Source organism: Etheostoma cragini, chromosome 15 (assembly GCF_013103735.1).
Source record: "Etheostoma cragini isolate CJK2018 chromosome 15, CSU_Ecrag_1.0, whole genome shotgun sequence".
Lineage (NCBI taxonomy): Eukaryota > Metazoa > Chordata > Actinopteri > Perciformes > Percidae > Etheostoma > Etheostoma cragini.
This window is the reverse complement of record NC_048421.1, coordinates 2,346,647-2,370,782: the sequence shown is the minus strand read 5'-3', so window position 1 is coordinate 2,370,782 and position 24,136 is coordinate 2,346,647. Positions and strand designations below refer to the sequence as shown.

The 24,136-nt window shown below is 41.9% G+C and overlaps 2 protein-coding genes across 3 annotated transcripts in view; both read right to left on the bottom strand.

The window, feature by feature from the left end:
* Nucleotides 1-10,780, bottom strand: part of grb2b (growth factor receptor-bound protein 2b) — a 54,088-nt gene extending 43,308 nt beyond the window's left edge. The window contains exon 1 of the mRNA XM_034893909.1: nt 10,768-10,780. The gene's annotated coding sequence lies outside the window, so the exon portion shown is untranslated. The remainder of the gene's footprint in view (nt 1-10,767) is intronic.
* usp43b (ubiquitin specific peptidase 43b) overlaps nt 6,146-24,136 on the bottom strand; it is an 81,387-nt gene continuing 63,396 nt past the window's right edge. Inside the window, exons 9-16 of one of the 2 annotated variants that reach the window (XM_034893890.1) lie at nt 23,629-23,732; nt 19,150-19,227; nt 18,115-18,244; nt 13,761-14,103; nt 12,089-12,247; nt 10,311-10,484; nt 8,057-9,211; nt 6,146-6,888 (exon numbers count right to left, since the gene is read on the bottom strand). In XM_034893890.1, coding sequence (XP_034749781.1) covers nt 6,878-6,888; nt 8,057-9,211; nt 10,311-10,484; nt 12,089-12,247; nt 13,761-14,103; nt 18,115-18,244; nt 19,150-19,227; nt 23,629-23,732 — 2,154 coding nt within the window. In that variant the 3' untranslated portion in view covers nt 6,146-6,877. Of the gene's footprint in view, nt 6,889-8,021; nt 9,212-10,310; nt 10,485-12,088; nt 12,248-13,760; nt 14,104-18,114; nt 18,245-19,149; nt 19,228-23,628; nt 23,733-24,136 lie in introns of those variants that run through there. The other variant, XM_034893889.1, reaches the window with a different exon arrangement.

Here is a 24,136-nt window from a genome sequence, read left to right as displayed (position 1 = left end):
TAACAGATAAAAGCCATTTGGAAAAAACGTACACTAGTTTTATATTCCATTGGCTGCACAAAAAAAAACATAATTTATGAAAATAAACACAAAAACATGGAGATATCTGTTGGAGGAAACAGAGGCAGAACATTTAATGTCCTTTCAACGTTTACATATATTGTGAGTCTGCGGTGCATACGTAGTTATTATTTTATAATACCCTGTGGTGTAGAATAACAATCCATGAAATAAGATTTCAAATCTGCCCCAGCGGTCTGTAATAAAAATGCAGGGCTCTGACAGAGCTGCAGATAAACAGGCGACCGGTGGCCGTCGCTGCCCAAAGCGCTTTGATTTCTCGCTTTCAAAGCTCGTTTTCAGCTGTTTTCTCTCAGCGTCCACCAAACTGGGAATGTTTGTGTCGGTGTGGGAACCACAGAAAGCAGCAAGTCCGGAGAAATCCCTGAGCTAGCCTTTCATGTTCCTGGCACATGAAAAGTTGTGATAAAAGTGTAAAAGATAGCATGAAGGCCACTGTAGAGGCGTACCCATGGATGGATTATACAAAGACACACAAAGCAGCCACAAAAGATGCATGACTCCGAGAAGACACAAAGTGATGACAAAGAGATGCAAAACAACCACAAACAGATGCAAAAGGACACAAAGAGACTGAAAAGAGACACAATGAGAAGCAAAAGACACAGAACGAGATGCAAAAAGAGCAAGTACTACAAAAAGACACAAAACAGCCACAAAGACACAAAAAAACAACCAAACCAATCCATCTATAAACAAACACCAGTTTGACTGAAATTCCTGAGTGCACAATAAAAAAAAGAGTTACGAGTAATGAGAAAAAGACATCATATCAAAACAACCCAACGTCAGTGTTGATCTACAGGAGAATACATATTTGAAAGCAATACAGAATGTGAGAGAGCTTTACTGGGTTTTATTTCCTTATATTTGTATTTTTAAATTGTCACTTGCCACGTTTGCCTTTACATAGCCTAAATATAGACATTTGATCATAAAATGATGCAGAAAAAGGCAGAAATCAGTGCATAAAACATAAAACAAAAGCTACTTAAAACACACAAGATGATACATTTAAAAAGATACAAGTAATATATTAAAAACATCCCCAAAGAAATGTAAGTGCAGACAGGTCACCCAAAAGCCTGTTTAAAACTGAAAACAATTCAAAATAATGACAGCGAGCACTCGCCTGGAAGAACCTGCGCCCCATGTCGGCTGTCCAGTCCTTGGCAGCGGTCAGGGTTCAAATCCAACCTGCTCTTTGCCGTGTGTCATCCACTTTATTCTCCCCCCATTTCCTGTCTGTGTATCACTACCTAATAAAAAGTGATAGTTAAAAGCCCCAAAAATAATCTTTAAAAAAAAGACATCATAGATTAACTGAATAGTCACAGCACCATATTCACACTGATTTCTGTTCTTTATAACCGAAAGGGGTCCGGGACCCCTAAGGGTGGAACAAATTATTGTTCAATGGTTTAAAATAGTGTTTAAATGTCTGAAAATACACAGTGACATGAATCCAACATATTATTAGTGGAGGTAATGTTTTTCTTAAGGTACACATCATTGATGATCGGCTTACTGGCCTACAGCTTAGGTAGCCATCCACAAATAGGCTACAGTAAAGCTTATGGATTCACTGTGCCACATTTTAACATTAAAGCATGACATAAATATGTGAATATGCATAAAAAATATATTTTAAAAGCTTAGCATTATATGCACCATAAAAAAGCAATGGGTAAAGACTCAGGCCACCCTTCACATTAATGCAGACCCAGTTTAATATGCAACTAAATTGTACAAAATATATGCAGTAGGGGGGTCTCTTTTTCAGCTAAAGGGTCCTTGGCCTAAAAAACATTGAAGACAGCTGCTCTACAAGATGGTTGGTGTCCAAGCAGGAGTTAATGACAGTGAGAATCTATTCCTCAAACAATGAATAATTCACCCTGGAATTGTTCAACAGTTTGCTACTGGAAGATTGGCTAATTTCTCCTGATGGCGGGGCCGTTTAGTTTGACCTTTCTGTAAATTATGTAGCCTACTTCTGTGAAGTTTGATTAATGAAGCGTAAAATCAAAGTATAGGGATTACGCTCACACTGGAGTCCCAGCTCCTTTTAATGTGTGTTTATGATGCCCAACGCCGCCATGTTTCAGGCAACGCTGCCTTCATTAGCGCGGACATTCTAGCTGATAAGTTGCTTGAATCTGGCAGAGAATCCAATTAACACCTGTCTTGAATGTATATATACATTCATATACACATATATATTATACACTGTATATATATATATTATTTTCAAGGGTCTTTTACATGCTGTCTCAGCTAGCGGTTAGCCAACTTAGCTGTTAGCTGAACTAACATTAGCTTTCTGGTGAAGGCTAACGTCAGACCGCTACTGTGGAACAGATTCGAGCAGTGTTGTAAATCCTCGTACATCAGGATCATCATCTGCCTTGGGTTTAATTCCTCCAGCGGTAAAGACAATTGCCACAGAAGAATTGAGATGTGAAGACATTGACAACGCATTAATTTTAAAAGAGGAACAGAGAAGCGCAATCCAAGGGATGTTTTAGCTGTTCTTCCTACAGGATTTGGCAAAAATGTTATTTATCACCTGGACCTGATGGTTGCTAAGAAGATGGGGCGCTATGAAAACCCTGTGGTCAACATACGCCACATACTATGTTGCTCTGATTGGTTGTAGGTCTATCCGTTGCGCTGATTGGTTGTAGGTCTATCCGTTGCGCTGATTGGATGTAGGTCTATCCGTTGCGCTGATTGGTTGTAGTCCAAATGGGTGCAGAGGCATTTTCTTTCCTGGTTCGATTGAAATAATAATCACAGCCCAATGGAGCAGAATCAAACTCATAATCTGACTAGAATCCAAGTATGACGACGTCAGGTTTATAAAATGGAAAAAATAAAAATAAATAAAGAATTCAATGGAAGTACTGATCCCGATCCGTCAGTGTACTTGCAAAGAGCATTGTATGGAACCATTCCTGTTACTGTTAAACCCAAACTTCTGATACAGAAACTTTGAAAACAGGATAAAATTGGGGTTAGAATTACCAGCTGTTTTATTTTCTGCCTTTACCGACTTGGTCATTATATCCACATTACTCACATTAGATTATTCATCTAAAATCTCAAATGAGAAAATATTTGGTGAAAGCATCATTTGTCAACCCTACAATATCGCCATCAATGTACAGTATTTACTCCAGAATGTTGAGAGATTCAATTTTTTCCCGTATCGCCCGGCTCTACCTTCAATCCTACAAAAAACAACAACACTGCTGCATGATGGGAATGAGGCGATTCACAGGCTGACTGGCTCTGGCCATGAATCATTCAACTACACCCAATTCATTTGTGAGAAAAGCTGTGTTTAATTTGCAATCCATAAAACTTGCAGTACATTGAGCAGATATTATAAGACAGTCCAGTACAAGTACAAGTCTGTGTCTCGTGTCCTATTCAACCCTGCGTACAGAATGTCTTTTAATTAGTCTGACTGTATACAGTCAAGTGAAACATACAAGTTTGAATCTGGCCCTTAAATTACATAATTACAGGTACAAAATGTAGACTTTTAAAAAAGTTAATACACAAAATATATTCTAGCTATATTTCCCAAATACTGTCTGAGAAACATCCTTCATTTTGGTTTGTTAAACAGAGATGTTAAACCACACACAGCATGAGAACGTGGACACAGTTACAGTGAAACAACTTTGTGGACTTCTACATTCCTCAATAATCCCCAGGGACAAATGGGACTATGACTGATGACTGAACTAAATACACAGGAGCATGAGCTGCTGCCGTGGCTACTTCATTACACTTTATGTGGACGTGACAATGCATGATTGCCCTTAAGGACACATTACATCCCTGTGTGTCTGCAGAGAAGAGGAATAATTGCGTGTGCACAAAGTGTGAATCCTCTCTTTCATCCCAAAAGTAAAGTCAGCAAAACTGAGCTTTGCATCTGAACCCGGTCCCATCAACGTTAGATTTCTTTTGTTAGAAATAATTCAAATCAGACTTCAGTGAAAGACACAGGAATTCACATTATCGCTCAGCAGCGGTGGAAACTCACACAAAAAGAAAATCCTCTTCCACTTCTGAGGTGGTTAATAGGTGCGTTTCTTTTCAAGTGTGAACAATCCCACACCTGCTGTTTCATGACGTCGCCAAAACTCTTCATCCATCCACGGAACAAACCCAGAAGAAAAACCACAGCAAGGAGTTATTTCAAACGGTTTCACACATTAAAGGGTTGGTAACTTTTTTTTCAACCTCCACTTTCATATGTTTTTGTGTCTAAGTGACTGAAGGGAACCATTTTAGACATTGGTCCAGAATTAAGCGAGATCGCTGCAGTCGGCAGCGGCCAAACAAGCTACAATGTGAGTTACTGCAATAGGGCAATTTTCCAGCGTGTATTTACCTTCACAATAGAGCTTGTTTTGCCACTGACAGGCTCAGATTACTATTAATCATAATTATTAAGTGTCTGACAACAAAATGATGATGATGGATGATGATTTCTTTTGCTTATTACAATAACATTTATTTATGATTTTTGTATGCAAGACATACTTGTATCCAAATATTTTCACACTGCGGCATTGCTACTTGTGTTATCAACTTACCGAATCTTAATTTGATTACAATTTTTTTGTTTTGTTAAGCTATGTTATAGGGTTTGTCCTTTATTTAGAACAGGGGGAGGGAGCGAGAGGGGGGTGTCATGCAGCGAAGGGCCTCGTTTCGGACTCAAACCCGGGCCGCCTGCATGGGGCGCACGCTCTTCCAGGTGAGTGGCAGGCCACCTCGAAGAGTTCCATGTAAATGCAAATGAGTTTCAAATATCAGTAAATATATTATATATATTAACAAATATCGGTTTCAATAACCCTCTGAGGACAGAAGACCACACTCTTACTAAAAAGACAATCTTGCAAAATGTCATTTTAGACATTTATTTACTATTTGATTGATGTTTACGCTACTTTTGTGAACCTATACTTTTGTAAATTCATTTCAAGCTCCAACAATTACCAAGAGATTTGAGAAATATTTCCACTTTAGGCCCAAATGATCTCTTTACACATTGCTCTGGAACAAACTTGGGCCTCACTTCAGAAAGCTCAGTTTGGTCTGAACATTTTAAAATGAAACACACGACGATCAGGTTATATGCAAATACCCTTAAAAGGAGAATTTCAAATGTAACTTAAACCTCAGCGGGATAACTGCTAATAATCGGCATCGTTATCGGCCCTGAACATCCAGTAAACACTAATCTGGTGCATTATAAAAAATATTTGAGTGTTGCTTCTTGCTTGTACAATTCCCAGCAGAAGTTCTCTGAGAATCTCTTTTATATTTAAGCTAAACCAGCATTGTAACTGAAATTTCCCAAACCTAATTTATATTGACTCAAAGATGTAATCCGATCGGGACCTTATGAGAATAGGAATAAAATCTATTTGGGGGAATCTTTGGTGGTACCCAGCCAGAATTATTCAGGAGTTTCCTTTCCACATCCTTATCGGTGATTGGTAATCTGTTGGATGCAAGTTCTGGATTCATTGTTTAATCAATATTTATCTGAAACACGAAAAAACACCAATTCTGCTGTAGTGTAGTCTCGCAATGCCAGACTCTCAACCACAGCACTTCGGAGGAGGGTCTGGCTGGTCCCCGCAGTATTCAGGGATGGGAGAAAAATGTGCTCTGGTTTATTGACGATACTTTAAACCCATCACTCATCAATCATCTCGGGCGGTGCTAAGCGCCGGACGGAGCAACGGTGCCGCTGCAAAATAGTCTGGGGAAGATACTTGTTTCAATGGAACATGTGTATGTTCAAAAGTAGTTTTAGTCGTGCAACAGAAAACTCTGATTGGACAGATAGTCTAGCTAGCTGTCTGGATTTATCCTGCAGAGATCTGAGGACCATGTAACCATAGTCTCAGATTGGACAGATAGTCTAGCTAGCTGTCTGGATTTACCCTGCAGAGACCTGAGGACCATGTAACCATAGTCTCAGATTGGACAGATAGTCTAGCTAGCTGTCTGGATTTACCCTGCAGAGATCTGAGGACAGGTAATCATAGTCCTAGGAAATCCCCCGAAGGTTAGAGCGCCAACACAAAGGAAGTGGAGGGGGACGGACATCCGGCAGAATTTCCGGCGGCAACAGAGCAATCCCATAAGTGGAACGTCGTGGATATATACTAGGTGCAGTGTAATTGTTCCTTCATTAGCAATGTCACTTAGCTCTGGTTATGTACCAAATTATAGATTTCAAAAATAAAAATAAAGACAGAAAGTGCATCAGTAATTTAACATGAAAATTATAATAGTATATGGCAAAGCAAATGATGCTTTTTCTTAAAGCAGCCAATATACAGTGCATGTGTTGGTTGTGTTTGCAGTTTTAACAGTTTTACGTGTGACGTGACCATGTGACAGATGATGAGTGTTATGGGCTAAAAAACAAACATGCAAATCACCAAATCACCCTCTGCTTGTCAAAACATTCATCATAAACTCCAAAAGAAAAACTTATTAACAGTAGACTGCTTTTGTAAAATTAAACAAGAAAAAAGAAAATCCCATTACAGCAGTATTTCTCCTCAGTAAATTCAACTCTGCATAGATGTAGTTTTTAAGACACACACAGGTAAGAACTTAGAAAAAGTACTATGGGGGGGGGAGAGAGAAGAAGATGAACTGTTGTTTCCAGCGATGCCTCCTGCTGGGAGCACCTATGGGTGCCGAGCGTAGGACTCAGCAGAGAGGTCCTAGGGGTCATTCTGCGCAGTCACAGAGGCACTTCATAAAAGAAATGAATACAAAGTTATTAGTTTCAGATTTTCTGCAGGTTTCCCGAAGGTCAAATTTAAGATTTTTACATGATTTTTTAAAAATCTTTATAACAACAACTAAAGGCAGATTTCCATCAACGTACAGTATTTCTATTCACATTTTGAAGTATTGCATTAGAAACTGTTGATGGAAACATCAAAATTCGAAAAAACTTTTTCAAATTTGCAAAACAGTCTTTATGTTCGCTTGAGGTGGTTTTTAAAAAAGACATTGGGCAAAATGGATGATGGAAACAGCTAGCAAATGATGTAAGCTGCTAGTGTGGCACGCCCTCATACTCTGCTTCTGACTGGCTAGTAGTCCTTACCTAGCTACTGAGCATGTGCAACTCCTAACAAAAGATTGAACAGAGATGCCTCACTCTGGAGCTAAAACAGAGAACTCAACCCAAAGGGGGAAAAGAGGAGCTGCTGCAATGTGCAGTCCAAAATAATATGGTGTTTTTTAAAATTAAACCATGTGAACCTATTCTGGTATCACCTCAAAATACAATTGTGAACTGGAAAATGAGCATAATATGAGCAGTTTAAAAGCTGGTTACAAGGTTATTATTTCTTTGTTTTCCAATGTTTGACACTACGGGCTCTATCTTGCACCCAGTTGTCAATTTCCTGTCCAGCGTCCACGTCTTTTAAATAGCAAATGCAGGGAAATTCTTGGCGTATTGCTATCTGGAGGCAGCGGAAAGTGAGGATGCCATTGTCCAACAAAAACCTGCTCTAAAGTCCGTAACGCAGCATTTCATTGTTGTTTTAAGGCCTTTTGGTGCATCGTGCTCGTACCATATACAATCAGCTCGCGGACTTTTACTACACGCACAGATCAGTTTCTTCTACAAAAAATCTGTTCTTCCTGCTTAGCAAATCTGCCATCATGATAGCAATTGGCACACGCCCTAAACGCACCTTTGCAGTGCGCTGAGATCGTAACATAGGGCCCTAAGCTTATGTGCTAAACTTGCTGACACCTGAAGCAGAACTTCAACTCTGTGCTGTAATTTCTTCCTTTTTGTGCTTGACAACAGCCAAACAGATGTATAATTACATTCTTAACAATTCTGTGTTGCAGTAACCACAGGTTTAAAAACAGGATTCAGGGACAGGTGTGTGCCTACCCAGGGAGGTGGTGCTGTATCGTGTCCGCTGCAGAGTGGCGTAGCCGGGCTTGTCTGACAGCAGGATGCGCTGGGCCGGGGGGGCCATAACTTCGCCGTTCCTCTGCAGCGACGCACACCTGCGAAATGTCAAATCCAGCCTCGTCTGGATGTTACTGGAGCTGTGAGCGCGCTTAATGTCTACAGGGTGGTGAATCCCGGCTTTTCCGTTCATGAGCGGCACTTTGCGGTTGTTATGGGCGTCGCGGGTCGGGAGGACGTTGGCAACGGCCCTCCTCTCGTCTGGTGCCGCTGTGGTCAGCGTTCCATTGGAGAGGGACAGTTTGGACACGTTATTGTTTGCCAGCTTTCCCAGTTGTCCCTGGCTGTTCATACGCTGGTCTTGCCCCTTGATTGGTGACCCGGGAATGTCTTTCTTCATGAAACCAGGTTTGAAAAAAGACAAGAGGCTGTCGTGGCTGCGACCCTCCTGACCCCTCTGCCCCCTCCTGTCCTCCGGTTGAACATTGGACATCTGTAACAAGTCTTTTTGCGCCCTGGCCGTCGCTCCCGTCTGGACCTTGTTCCTTCTCAGTGTGGAATCTCGGCTTGGAGGTGCACTGTGGCTGATATGACCCAATAGAACGGCCCCTCTGTGAAGATGAAGCTGGAGGTCCAGGGTCCGGCCGTGGTCCTGCCTTGCTCTCTTGGACGACCGTTGCCTCAGAGAACCATCCTCCCTGGCTTTCAAATTGCTGCTATTACCAACTCCCTGGCCCGTGTTGCTCTCCGCACACGCTCTGCTCTGTCCCTCGGGTAATTTGGGGGAGTAACAAGAGTCCGAGCTGGGTCTGTCTGTGTAACTAAGACTGCTACCGCTGGGCGAGCTGCAGTCCTTTCCCACTTCGAAGGCTCTTCCCTGGGCATTTAGTTGTGGCGGGGTGGCCACCAGTGTTACAATAGGCTCTTTGGTACATCGTGGACGGCGCCCGGACTCCAGGTATTCCACCAGCTCTCCAGACTGGGTTTGGGCTGGGTGTCTAATGCGGTCCTTGGAGCCAAAAGACCAGCGCAGTGGCAGAACTTTGCTCAGACTCTCCTTGGGCTTAGTTGGTGATCTCAAGCTTAAACTCCGGCCCTGGCTCCCACGGACAAACGGCTTGGCTTCAAACCCATCTGGAGGAAAAGACATTACACCTTACTACTGCTACAGTTCACTTATAGTATGTCTACTTTACCTTCAAAGTGTTTAAATGATGAGACACATGGTGGCTTTAATTGTGAAGCAAGATTGTTGATTTGCAGCACTTTTTTTAAGTTTACCTCCAGTAATCAGCACCACCCCCGGTGTGTTATCATTTAATTGTGGAGCAGTCATAGGAAACATTATGCGTTTGTCCCAAAGTTTTTAATCCTTGCTGTTAGCACCAGGTTAGTCAACCAGGACTAAAATCATTAAAACTTCAAAATACTTGTTTTACCTTTTAAAAACAATTCTAAGTGGTTTCTATATGCAGCAGTGTCAACAAGGGGGGGTCTAGAGGGGGGTAGGGGTGTCCTGGGGTGGGACCCCTGAAGTTTGATCCCCCCCAATCCATTGGGCTAGAGTGCTGTCATTTTGAAAGATTTGACTTCCACTGGATCAGAGTACTTTGCTGCCTGTTCTGCTGATCCCTGTCTTTAGTAAATGGATATATATTTTAAATATTGTATACATTGCATGGCAACCGTGTACATTGTTTTTTTAGGCCAGTTTAGAAGTAGAAACATATTGAACTCACTGTAGAGCACTTGCTGCTTAATAAATAAATTGTGCATTGCACTTTATTTCTGTTCTGTTTCCTATTATCTGAACACTGTATACAGCAGGGTTTTCTCTTTACCTAGTTTGTTGTAAGTGTATTGCATGTGTATTGCACTATCTTTTTTAATGTTTCTGTGAAAAAACCTTCCCAGCCCTTGTCACGTGACCAATTAATGTTTCCATGACAACTATTCACATTTTTGTCTTAAGAGCCCATAGAAAATGTGTACTGTATTTGGATGTACAATTTGTTGCAAAAATGTGATGTGTTTTATTTAGCAAAAATTACATTGTGTTGTTCTACCCAATCCAATATATCTGAGCAGATTTTCTATACTGTATTCTGATAAATTCCCCTGGCCCCCCCTGACTAATTAACGGTCCCCACTGTGCTACCCCACTTAAATAAATCCTGGAATCGCTCCTGAGTGTCAAGATAATTTAAAAACATACTACACATGCTGTACCTACTTGTGTCAGCTGTTTTGGGTGGTTCATCTCCAAACACTAGCAGCTCAGGAGACTCTGGGGCCTGTGGGGGCCCCGGAGGTCCCGGGACGGCTCCTCCTGACACCACGCTGCCCCTCTTACTGCCCGCCCCCAGCCGGACCAGCCAATGCTCCGAGGTGGATGAGCTGGTGGAACCTGTAGAAAGGAGAAAAGGAGACAGTTTGTGTTTTTGTTTTTTTGCATTTTAATTTAGTCAATTTATTTGTTCTTGGGCTACAGCCACAGGTCTTTTTTCTTTTTTTTTTACTGCTAAAATATTTAATATAATTTATGAGCTCCTGACTCACACACAAACACACACACACACACACACACACACCCTAAACCCAACCACTATCTTATGCCTAACCTTAACCCTTACCCCCATACCCCCACCTTAACCATGACCTAACCCTAACCCTAAAAACACAGTCTTAACCCTCAAACAGCCCTTTAAAGGTGTGGCGTCCAGCATTTTGGCGCCACAAAAGCTGTCGGGACCCGACAAGTATACTGGACTCCAAGTTATTGGACCCCACAAACGTAGTTAAACAAGAACACACACACACACACACACACGCACACACACACACACACACACACACACACACACACACACACACAAACTAATAGACATACACATTTTTTGAACATCACAATATAATTTAAATCCTAATAAATCTAGACGGTAAACCGTTTTTAAGGTACATATTTCCATTTTTAAATGGTTAGGACTTGTACTTTGAATGTAAATAAGGTGAAGAGTGCATAAAAAAGCATTAAAATAGAGCTTCTTCACTTTTTGAATTTAACGCAACCCAACATCACCCTGCGGTGGCCAATCATGTAACAGGCCGTCAGTCTGTTTGAGGCGGCGCAAGAGTCCCGTACAGGAAAAAGGAAACATCACTGCCTCTATGGCTGCCACCTAACAAAACACAGGCACTGAACGGCCCAGGAGTTTGGGCAACAGGTGATTGTTTCCTGCAACAACAAAGCACATTCCCTACATCTCTATTCTCTTTCTCCGTGAAATGAAGCTGCCTTCAAGTGCGATTGGAAATGTAGAGATCTATGAACGAGTTGATGGAAAACAATCCTTGTAAAATAAAAGTCTAGATGTGCTACATTTTGAAGTTAAATAACACAACAGGACATCCCACAAATGGACATTTTAAGTGCCACTCCCACCACTGCACAACCGGCGGTGATTCGCCGGATTGTTTTTCTGGTCTACGGGTGCACTAAGCCCCACCATTTCCTCAAATCCTAGAAACGCCCCTGCTTTCCACAGCAATGTCTGTTGCCTTCACAAAAATCACGCTGAGTCACAGAAAATGTCACAATAATCACATAATAACACCACCCACCCATCTGTGAACATGCTCGTTATGCTGAAACTGTGAAGATGAATGCTTTTGTGACTCCTGGAAATGGGGAAAAGAAGACCTTTCAGACTTTCTCTGCTATCACTGACAACCACCTTTGCCACCTTCATTTATGAGCTAAAAAAACCCTGAAATGATCACACAGAAAATGAACACTGATGCTGAAGAAAAGCATCACATCAAGCAATTGGGCAGCCTGAAATACAGATGTTTTTAGGACAAATTGTAAATGATGGATCGAGGTGTAATGATGGTCCCACACCCCTTCCATTCATTCTATACTTTGTCTAGAGGATGTAAGGCAGATTTCAGGAGTTCTGACCCAATCTCATCATAACAAGCCTTCTACATCGAAGATTTGAAAAAACTGACCGTTGACGGAGGAACTGGCAGACCAAAGGGGGATGGTGTTTCTTCGCTGATAGAAGAGGATGTAGGCTCCTCGTGTGCACACTTCCGCCTCTGGCACCGGCTCAGCACTGCTGTCATCATAGCTGTACCACTGGCCGTCCACCGAGTTCCTGCAGAAGGCTTCAATCACAAAGACCACCGGACATAAAAAACTTGCACGCTAGTCTGGAGGAAATGACAGAACATGTTAAAACAACACTGATACGTGTCAATACCAACTTGATACCGGTTCCTGAATAATACTTTATTACCAATTTTGTAAAATTTATTTGAACAAAAATAAATTACCATACACATTATAATGCAAATGTTTTTTCCGCCAGCTAATTTACACCAATGTGAGGCACGCTGTAGTCAAGCTTCTCAAAATACAACATCTCTGTGCGTAACGTTAAGGTTTTCCTGCGTGTCTCTACGATGTGTAACACAAGATCAATCATGACCAATCGTGTGGCCGGGTTGGCTCAGTTGGTACAACAGCCACACATTTACGTAGACGTTTATGCGTCGACGCAGAGTTCCAGAGTTTGAGTCTGAGGAAATCTTCCCCCTTTCTCACCTAGCTGTCCTGTCCATTAAAGGTGGAAAAGACCCAAAATATTATCTTAAAAAAAAAGAAAGAAAAAAAGATGGCCAATCACAAACATTATTAGATCTTGGTAGCTACACGCTGCGTGCTTATTGGCAAACTGACGCTGATGAGATTTATTCTTTTAGGCAATGGAATTAGGCACTGAAGGACAAGGCATTTTTCAATACTCAATACTATGGAGGCAATTCAATTGGTGCCTCAAAAGTATCAAAGTTGTGTAATTTGGTCATAGGTTGTTATACACGTTCTGTAATCAAACGTCTAAAAGCATATCCTATCAGATAGTGGACCCTGGGATGAAATCTTAATACATTGAGGTCTGCAGTCTAATTTGTGTCAGTTTAGGAGTCCTTGATGTAAAAAAACATGTGGAACCAGCCATGCGTACGCATATATCAAACTCCATTGTTATGAATTGTTATGACCTCCATTGTTATGACCTCCATTGTTATGCATTGTTTTACGCCTTGCTGAAAATAAGACCTTGATGTGTAAAAATGTCCTGGCGAATTAATCAATTAAAAGGCTCCTTATTAGACATCATTATAATCAACCTTTCCGGCCTCTAGCACTAGCATTAATCACACTCTCCTGTCTGGACTGAATGGCATATTTAATAATGTTAAAAACGTCCTCAGCTGTAAGGCTGATCCTATTCTAAGATCATTTTTGGGGCATTTTTGCCTTTAATTAAAAGGACAATGTAGACATGAAAAAGGGAGAAAGAGAGAGGTGGAAGACATGCATCAAAGGGCCATAGGTTCAATTTGAACCCCAGGCTGCCGCGGTAAGGACTGAGCCTTGGTACATGGGACACACCCTCTTCCAGGTGAGCTACAAGGGCGCCCCAGGCTGATCCTATCCCAAATCTCTTCTCAGGGCTAAGTTATATCTTAAAAAGTTGATGTAATTGTTAGTTTTTCTTATTCTCAACTCATATTTTTTTGTTTATCCCTTTGCAAAAGGTGCCATATGAATAGTTAATTATTAAAGTTATTATTATTGTTATTACTACGGGTCTTTACTCAGAAGCTGTCAGACCTGTGTAATGTCCGCCGTGCATTCCTCCGTGGTGGTTGCACACAGCATACAGATCGTACAGGAAGTCGGGAGGAGTCAGGTCAGGTCGCCGTGGCTGTTTCCAGCCAGGCTGCAGAGTGGGCTGATGGGAGCCGTGGCTGCGGCTCACCATGTGAGGCGTCATGTCCAGGCCCGCCAGGGGGAAGTGCACCAACGTGGCGAGCTTGTTCCTCCGCTCGCCCACCTGCCTGAAGCGCTTCAGGTGCAGGATGAGGATGTCCGGCAGCGTCCACAGGCTCATCTTCACCATGCCCTGCTGCAGCTGCTTACAGTAGGGGCACTTCCAGGCATCGTCTGGGGCAAGCTGGTGTGGAAAAAGCAGGCAAAATGGACAGAAATGAACAGACTTGTCTTTGCCAGACAAAGGCTGCATTTACGTTAGGTAAATGTATCAAATCGCAATATGGACTAGTGCAATATATGTTAATGCCATATCTATATCTGTCCGACCATTCTGAATTAGGTATTGTGTTGCCGCAGAGACGTCCCAGCTGCAGAGACGTCCAAGCTGCAGAGACGTCCAAGCTGCAGAGACGTCCCAGCTGCGGAGACGTCCCAGCTGCAGAGACGTCCCAGCTGCGGAGACGTCCCAGATGCGGAGACGTCCCAGCTGAAGAGACGTCCCAGCTGCAGAGACGTCCCAGCTGCAGAGACGTCCCAGTCTACAAATCTTATCCTACAAACTAAGAAAAAAAAATCTTTGTTTTGTACAGATCCTCGCAAAAATCCCATGAGAATAATGATACAAAAAAAATCATTCGCTCCAATTTTGTGAATCATATTGCAATCGCAATATCAGTCCAAATAATCTCATTCAGATATTTCCTCATATTGTGCAGCCCTGATTTACATTGCGTTTTGGTTTGGAAATCCATTAGCTATGTTTACACCTCGCCTTCACAAGGCTCCGGCATTTTCAAGCCTGTAAACCAGAAACATTTGACAACCCGTTTTGGTTTGGAATCTGCAGGGTTGTGTTGCAGGCGACCTTTGGCAACACAAACACTGACGCCTGATTGGCTCATGACAACTCCTGATGGCATTGGGTGGAGAATACATGCTGCTTCCAGTTTATCCTGGCACGCGCATGTCCAGTACACCAGAATGTTGAGATATTTTGGTTTGGGCATGTTCCTTTAAACAGAGATTAGTTCTTCTACTGAAGCTTTTGGCTTATAACCAAAAACATAGCAAGGTAAATGTAGCCAGAGCTTCTTCTACTCCACCTGTTCCAGATAAATCACACTCCGATCCTCCTTCTTATTCCATAGAATCATATCCTTGTAAATAATGTCTGAATGAACCTTGGAAATTCACAGAACCAAACAGTTTTACTTGGAATAGAAAGAACATTTTGAAACTGTTGCCATGGCTACTACTTTTGTTCACTTTCCCCGCCTCTCTCTGAGTATGTTTTACTCGATACTCGGCAGCGGAGAGTTGTTCAACAAGGTCGTTCATTATCAACAACGCTATTCATTTAATTAGTTTTACATACTGTGTACATTTGTTGGTGTTTCTTGGAGTCGCCGAGTTCATTTTTCCTAAACTGTTCACACAGCCTGCAAAACAGATTGCTGTTGATAACACAAAATTACCCTAAATTAGACTGACACTAAGTAGGGCTGCCCTCTTTAGATGATTTGTCGACTAACCCTGCACGCTGAAACGCCGTGAATAAAAAAGATTTAATTTTTTAAATCTAAAAAAACCAAGAGCAAAAATACACATAATACAATGGAAAAAGTGAACATAGAAAACAGTAAAATCAGAAAAGGTTACAAAGACAAAGGTCCTTGTCCCACCATTACGTATTAAAAGCCAGAGTAACAGATTCGTTTTGAGTTTGGACCTAAAAAGAGCTACATCTGTATTAGTGTGAATATCATAGGGCAACTTGTTAAAGAGTCTTGGGGCAGCAACTGCAAAAGCCCGACAACAATACAACACAGACAGCATTACAGTCGTCCAACCTTGAACTAATAAAAGCACAAATTGGCTTTTCTAGGTCATGTCTGCTCAGGAAAGGCTTAACTTTAGCCAGGAGACAAAGCTGGATAAAATCAAATCAAATCGAAAGTCAATGAAATCCAAATAACTAACTAAATGGCGCGGTTAGCTCCGTTGGTAGAGCAGGCGCACATGTTTAGAGGTTGACTCCTCCACACCGACCTGCGGCTCTTCGCTGCATGCCGTTCCCCTTTTCTCTCTTCTGTCTTCATCTGTCTTATGAAAATAAAAGCGCATCAAATGCCCAAAAATAAATCTTAAAAAAGGAATAAACCAAGACGATGTAGTGACGTCTGAAGTCAAACAGTTGAACTCTAAATTATGCCTTAGGCTGGTCAAAAATTGCATTGCAATTGATTTTATTAAAAGAAAAATTATCTGAACCGGTTGTAATCTTTAGACATTTGTATCAAGTTCTTAATCAATGCACAGTTACATCCCTATTGACAAGTCATTTTTTATTCTTTGCTGCTGGATGACTTATTTCCAAGAAACCTATGAGCACATCTCTGGTAAACACAAGATTTAAATTGGTGCATGATTCTTTGTGGAGAAACTCATTTTTATAGATCTGCCGGTCGATGGAGTGTCTCTTCATCGTCTGTACCTGTAAAGGATGGTGAAGGTTTGTTCATTTAGACTGAAATGTGGATTAGTTGGCCCAATGGAGTAGAGTCCAGACTGTCAACAGTGCAATTGTGTTCCTGCAGCGCCACTGGGTGGTGACACAAGGTAAGAACAGCAGGACACATCACAGACTCTAACAGCCAGTCCCAGAGCCAGTCCCACAGCCAGTCCCAGAGCCAGTCCCAGAGCCAGTCCCACAGCCAGTCCCACAGCCAGTCCCACAGCCAGTCACACCGTCAGTCCCACAGCCAGTCCCACAGCCAGTCCCACAGCCAGTCCAACCGCCAGTCCCACAGCCAGTCACACAGCCAGTCCCACAGCCAGTCACACAGCCAGTCACACAGCCAGTCCCACCGCCAGTCCCACCGCCAGTCCCACAGCCAGTCCCACAGCCAGTCCCAGAGCCAGTCCCACAGCCAGTCCCACCGCCAGTCACACAGCCAGTCCCAACATAACAGTGTTTGTTATTCACATTAAAAGTCTCCGTCAGCGTTGGGACTCATGACTTTGACAAGGCTTTTTTCCACCTTTAATCGATACGACAGCTAGGTGAGAATGGGGGGAGACTGGGGGGTCTGACATGCAGGAAATCGTCACAGGTTGGACTCGAACCTTGGACCTCTGTGTCAAGGCACAAGCTTGTGCACCTGCTCTATCCACTGAGGCAACCCGGCCACAAAAGTCATGTTTGACCGTCGCCCTCGTTTGTGTGGTGTGGCCAACCGTTGGCCATATTTTGGCCGATCTGTTCAGCTTAAAAACTAGAGTGAGGGTAGCAACAACCAACTGGGAGAGGAACACAAAGGGCTCCTTTTGTTTTTCATCTCATCTGATCAATCCATTACATAAGAGCTGTCAAAACTGGCCAAAAAGGATGTTTCGAACACGCACAGGTTTTAAGAATTGGAATGACTATTTTTGCACATTATAACCATAGGATGAACATGTCTCCGTTTGGTGCCCTGCGCTGCTCAACACGATTGTGATTGGTTTAAAGAAATCCCAATTAACCAGAGCACGTTTTTCTCCCATCCCGGAATACTGTGGGGACTAGCCAGACCCTCATCCGCAGTGCTGGGGAGGAAGGTCTGGCATAGTAGGACTGGTATTAACATGACTTTACGTAGGTTTGATTAAACAGCAGTCTATATATTCCACTTCTGGGATTTCTCCGGTGCCGCAGGAAATTGCACCGGATGCATGTCTTTTCACTGGTGTTTCCTTCCTCTTTCTTTTGTGTTGGCATTTTAACCTCTGGTGGATTTCTGAGGACTATGGTTACCTGGTCCTCAGATCTCTGCAGGGTAAATCCAGACAGCTAGCTAGACTATCAGTCCAATCTGAGTTTTCTGTTGCACCACTAAAACAACTTTTGAATGTACAAATGTTCCACCAAAACAAGTTCCTTCCCCAGACTATTTAGCAGCGGCTCCGTGCCGAGCTTAGCCCCGCCCAAGACAAATGTGATTGCTTTAAAGAAATGCCAATAAACCAGAGCACATTTTTCTCCTATCTTGGAATGCTGTGTGGACTAGCCAGACCCTCTTACGCCACACTGTGGAGGAGGCTCTGGCAAAGAGAGACTAATTAGAACAGGGAATAAGGGGGCTCTGTGTCGGGGCACATGACTCTAAATGGAGCCCCTGGTTGTTGCGGGTATCAAATGATAACAGACTACCTGTTCCTCTTTGGTGTAGAGCTGAAAGCACTCGTCCAGCGTGCAGCTGCACTGCTGGACGTGCTGCTGCTGCTGATTCCTCACGCTGTCTGCATCCTTCACCACCTCCTCCTGAATGTTACCGAACAGGCTGCGACCCAAGAACACACAAACAGGCGCTTTATTTAACTTTGTTTCATTTATTCGGTACGGAGCCCCTTAAGGGACAGGGGAAACTTTCTTTGTAGGAACTGATGCTCACGAGAAACCAATCTAAGGCTAGCAAAATTGTGCTAGCGAAGTACTGCTAACGTCATGTGGCTAATATTAATTCTTTTTTTTTTATTGAAAAGTTTGTTTGCACAAGATAAAAACATTCCCACATGTCCCTTTAGGGGCTCCTAACATAGCACTTTAAAAGGTAAACAAGTTCAGCACCAAAGTGCTTCCCAAAGACGGATGCATATATATTAGAGCCACACTGATAAAGGATTTTTAACACCAATACAGATACAAATATTTGGTATTTAAAAATCCAACATATCGGCTGATATATATATTTATTGAACACACACACAATAAACATAGATGTGATGAAAATAAAACAAGATTCAGAGACAAACACAAACTGACACCCAGGACATCAGACAGGAACAGAGAAAAAAACACACACACGGTAGTTTTAGAAAATTGCTAGCAGGGCTGCAAGAAAATATGTTTTTTTATCGTCATCATGATATCAATTGCTGCAATAAACGCATTGCAAAAAGCTGCAACATATCGCGCAAGACACTCAGAGATGTATGTTGTTGGTTAAAAGAAATGATCAGACACTTTTTTAAGCGCTGCTGTTTCCTTTCATTTATTTTAAATTAAACAAGCACTGTGTTTTATAGCAGAATTCCGAAAGCTGCAGAAATGCAGAAGTACAGAGTACATTTGGATATCTGTTTAGTCATCGCAAGTAGTATCGTAATCGCCATATTTGACAACTATCGCACGTCTTCCTGATCTGGTGCAGCCCTAACTGCTGGGGTAAAAAGACAGCGTACTGACCAGTCTTTGATTCGGTGCTCCCACTCGATGATGAGCTTCACATGCGGAGGTCCTCCTGAGCAGCAGAGCTTCAGAGCTCTGAAAGACATCAACAAGGTGAAAGGTCATCGAGGGCAGAGGAACGAGCATGGACCACGCTTTCAGAAATTTGCAACACTTTCCAGTTTTGAGACATTTACAGTAAATGTATAGCACCAACAACCTTGTTAGAATCATTAGAGTGCACTTGTTTGTCAAATAAACAAAATATATATATTTTGTTTATTTGACAGGGACAGTGCTCATTAATCAACAGCAAAGTAACTCCAGCAAAGTAAATAAGCCAGACTTAGCTCAGCTAATATTTATCTGTTGTTCCAGGCCTAGTTATAAAATGACAACCTAAGGACAAAAATACAATTAAATGCCTTAAAGCTATAGTTCTAACTTTTAGTTGTAACATACATTTTTTTACAGTTTGGTATTAGGACTTTTACATAAATAAAGGATCTGAATACTTCTTCCACCACTGCAAAGCATTCATGCAGCAAAAGTCAACAGGCAGTCAGCAGTCTAATGTGCATCTATCTGGTTTTCAATAAGCCAGTTCTTCAGCTGACCAGTAATAAATGATAACTATTTACTTCTCTTATCTGTATTGGCAACATATCCCGGTCTTTAGATGCCGTTACAGAGAACGCTGACTGACCAAGAGCACTTCTTTGAGTGGGAACGATACAGTCTACCTCACGAGATTTACGCTTTTTAACCACTAGGTGTCTGCATGACCACAGCTCAGATTCAGAAGGTGTCAGAGCCAGCTGCCGTTACATATCAGATGTGCTTTCTTCCTATTTCTGGTTTTAAATCTTGGCTAAATACATCATTTTACTCACTATCCTTTAATCTCTGAATCTGTTATCGTGTCTTTAATTATTGTTGTTGTAATGTTCCTTTTTGGGTTTTCTTTCTACTTTTATTTTTAAATTCATTGTTATTTCACACAGCACCTTAGTGCAATTTTTGTGCAGCCCTTTGGTCGCCTTAAGCTGTGTTTAAATGTAATCTGGAAATAAACTGATACTACTGATTTATACACACACAGTCCTTGGGGATTTAGTTAGTTAGTGGATGTTTTAAGTAAACAAATGTACAATATGCTACAGTACAATATAAAGGAACACTATACCACTTTGTTTTTGCACTTAATAACAAAGCACAGTTCCCACAATTCACAGCAAATTGACAAAAACACAAGCCTTTTCTTGGATTCTCAAACAACAACAACACTTTTTTGCAAAGCGGTTGAAAGCTGAGGAAAAAAGGCTATTGAGTGGATCTTCAGTTAGGATTAGCAGATATTGACAAATTGTGATACAGCAATATCAATATTAATTTTGATATTGTATATGTTGGTTTTAAGATGCAAAACACAGGTTTGTTGTACTGCCTCTTGCGCGGTTTACCACCATTCAATACGTTCTGCATAGTGCATTGGAATGTGCCAAATCTGATGGCTTAAAGCCAACGTATTTCCAAGTTACAAAGGAAGCATTCCTTTTGGCCGGTAAAGTTTCCTTTTCAGTCTGTTATTTTATCTAGTCCCTGAACAACATTCATTTTCTGACTTTTGTGTTCTTTCCTTTGCACAACTAACTCCCTTCGCTCACTCTTAAGGTCCTTTCTTTTCTTTCGCTTCTGTGACTCCTTCTGTTTTGTTGTCTCCATCTCTTCGCTTACACTTTCACTCAGTCAAAAATTCACACGCGTCACGCGGTACGCTAAAAAGGGTTGGTCCAACACATTCACACTCCCATCTTGTAAAATACGGACACTTGGTCAGGTGCGTTTGTTGTTGTTATAAGCGTTGTTACACAAGCTTAGTCGGAACTATTGGTGTCCCTTTTGACGCGGTTAGGTTAGGGAAAATCTTGTGGGTGGGCTACGGTTCCATGACTTTCAGGAACGGGACAGTTGTGTTAAGGAATAGGTTGTGGGTGGGCTTCCCGTTCCGTGACACGCAGGAATAACGACCCGGTTAAAAAGCGGCTACCCTGACAGGCGGCAATAACGGGACGTTTAAGAACACACGCAGTGCTCTCCTGGGGTAAGATCCTATGTTTGACCCATCCACCCCCCCCCCCGACCAACCTCCCTTTGAGGAATTCCTCCCCTACACACTACGCAGACAGCCACATCCAAACATCCAGATTTTACGCATTCGGAGTGCGAACGGGTTGGGTTGGTCATGTAGTGGACCTGTGCGCTGACGTGCACTAGCATGACACTACAAACGTTTAAATCACTGCTTAAGACGCACCTGTTTGCTGCAGCTTTTAACCCTCGTTAACCTGGATTATGAAGTTTTAAAGTATTGTTGTTTGTTTCCATGTGATGTATTTTGATTTGATAGATTTTTTTACTCTACTACTTGTTATTTATGTATTTGACATTGACCCTGTCCAGCACTTTGGTCAACTGCTGTTGTTTTTAAATGTGCTATAGAAATAAAAGTGACATTGACATTGACATGTGCAAGTGTTTTAGTGTTTCAAGCGGGCTCTAAATCAAACAACTAAGCCGGACCTGACCCATTGTGGCACAAAATAAACAAAAGATCTGTTACTTATCGCAACACTTTGATATAATATTGCACAACGTGATATGGTGTTAACATTGAATCGATATGTCATGCACCCCTACTTCAAAAGTCAAATATTTGTGATTTGGTGTGGCGATGTCAGGCTATGAACGAATGAACGGCCGTAAGCAATGTCAACGCAGTCCTTCAAACAGCTTTTGAGAGATTTCACTAAAGATCCCAAATGTCAACCTCATGGTGGAGCTAGAGGAAAAAAGGCAGTAGGATTCATCCTCTGGGAAACATGAGCGGCTGCACAACATTTCATGTCAATCAATCCAAAAACGGCTGATATATACTTCAGTATGGACCAAGTGGCGGACCGACCAACACACATGTCCATCCATAGAGCCACCGTTCTGTGAGCACGGTTTAAAATAAGCAAAATGTAAGAACATGCTCCAGAGTATGTCAACATAAGACACACTGTAATGACACACAGTCACAGACAGAGGCTGATAGGAGTAACCAAAGTAGACTAAAACACTTGCAATGGTACATTCTCTAACTGTTTGATGTGGGCTGACTTGAGGAGAGAGCACATTTCTGAATCATTAGTTTTCAAACACTATCATTACAGTAGTTTCTAGGATACAGTTTGCTGCACATTTGCCTTTCAAAGGATTTCAAAAGCATTTGCCCCCATCTGCACCATTCCATGAATGATAAACTGTTCGTACTGTAGCATCGACACAACTGGAAGTCCTTACAAGACCTTGCCGAAAAAGGCCTTTAGTAAACAGCAATTCACTTTTGCAAGTGGAAGCCATCAGATGCCCATTTGGGAAAAATTGATAAAATGTCTGCACATTTCGGTCAATGTAGTAAAATCAGGGCTAATGAACTACATGAAAAGAAACATGGAACCTAACAAGTCATATTAGCGTGTGCCACATGTGTTTTTCTGTCAACTGTCTTCAGTTACTGGCTGCCTGCCTGTAGTTGTAGCCTTCATTAGATTAGAGAGATTAGATTTAAATTGCATTCAAATTGATTACATTACATCAAATTTGAAAGAGCCTGTGGGAACATTGGATCATTTCAGCGCTGAAATGTTTGGACCATAATACCAATTATTCTACAACAAAGGAACACATTTAGATAATTTAATAAAAGAAGAATGAAGTGTCTGGGCAGCCACTCAGCTCCAACGATAACAGTGACTTTGAGCTGCGTGCTTACAGTGTTTGCACTTGCATGAATATATTTGGTAAAACGTGGAGGATATTCATTCATGTGTCGGAAATCTAGGAATGTGTGCAGAAATAATCCTGTCAGACACACTTGCATCAGGACCCTTTAATGCATGAATGTGGTGCTGCGACTACCAATCGATCAATCTGCCGATTATTTTGTTCGGTTAAACGATTCATTGTTCGGTTGATAAAATGTCAGAAAATTGTGAAGAACTGTCCCTCTTATACTAGATTCTTAAAGTACAAGGTGATATCTTTAAATGTCTTGTTTTGTCCAAAACCTAAAGATAGTCAGTTTAATATATTACAAACACAAAAGAGCAGGAGATCTCCACGTTTAAGAGGAAAAAAAACAGGACTTTCTCCATTTTTGCATCAAAATGAATCGATTATAAAACTAGTTGGTGATAATTTTTCGGCCTTCTGACTCATTGGTTAGTCGACCAATCATTGCAGCTCCCCATGAATGGTCATTCACTTTGATACGGCCCCAAACTGTGCAGAACAAAAAGCCAATAAAAGTTAGAAAAACCCATTAACACATCCAGAACAGCAGGACTATTCTGAATGGGTTTGGAAACCTAAAGAGTCAAGTGTGTCTGCGATCCTTCCTCCATCCACCAGAAATAACTCCATGTTTTTAGGTCTTTCCGACCTCCTCACCTGTCGACGGCGGGGTGGTAGAGTGGCCGCCCGTCCTGAGGAGACAGGTAGCTGTAGAACGCGGATCCTCCCACCACACGGATGTTGAACAGCACTCTGGTATTCTGGAAGCCACAAGCATGACATCAGAGTATATTTCTGCTTGTCATAGCAATATTATTAACTTTCAGGACTTTGCATCTCCCACATGTCCTCTTCTAAAATGCTTCACATTTTAATTACAATATTTGCCCTGAATATAAGACTCCCCCTCCCTGGAAATTAGAGATGTTCCGATACCAGAATCAGTAAAGCCTCAGATAGCGCCTTAAATGCTGCTATTGGTAAGTGCTGGAGTTTATGCATCGACACGATAATTTAGGCCCAAAGGTAATCTACGTTAAAGAAGTTTAGTTAAGTTATTTTTTCGTTGTGACTGACTGTAAAACTGGAGGATAAGATGAAGTTCTCTGGCATTCGTTGCTTGTGTTTGTTCATGTTTTACAAAAGGTTTAACCCCAGTGACTAC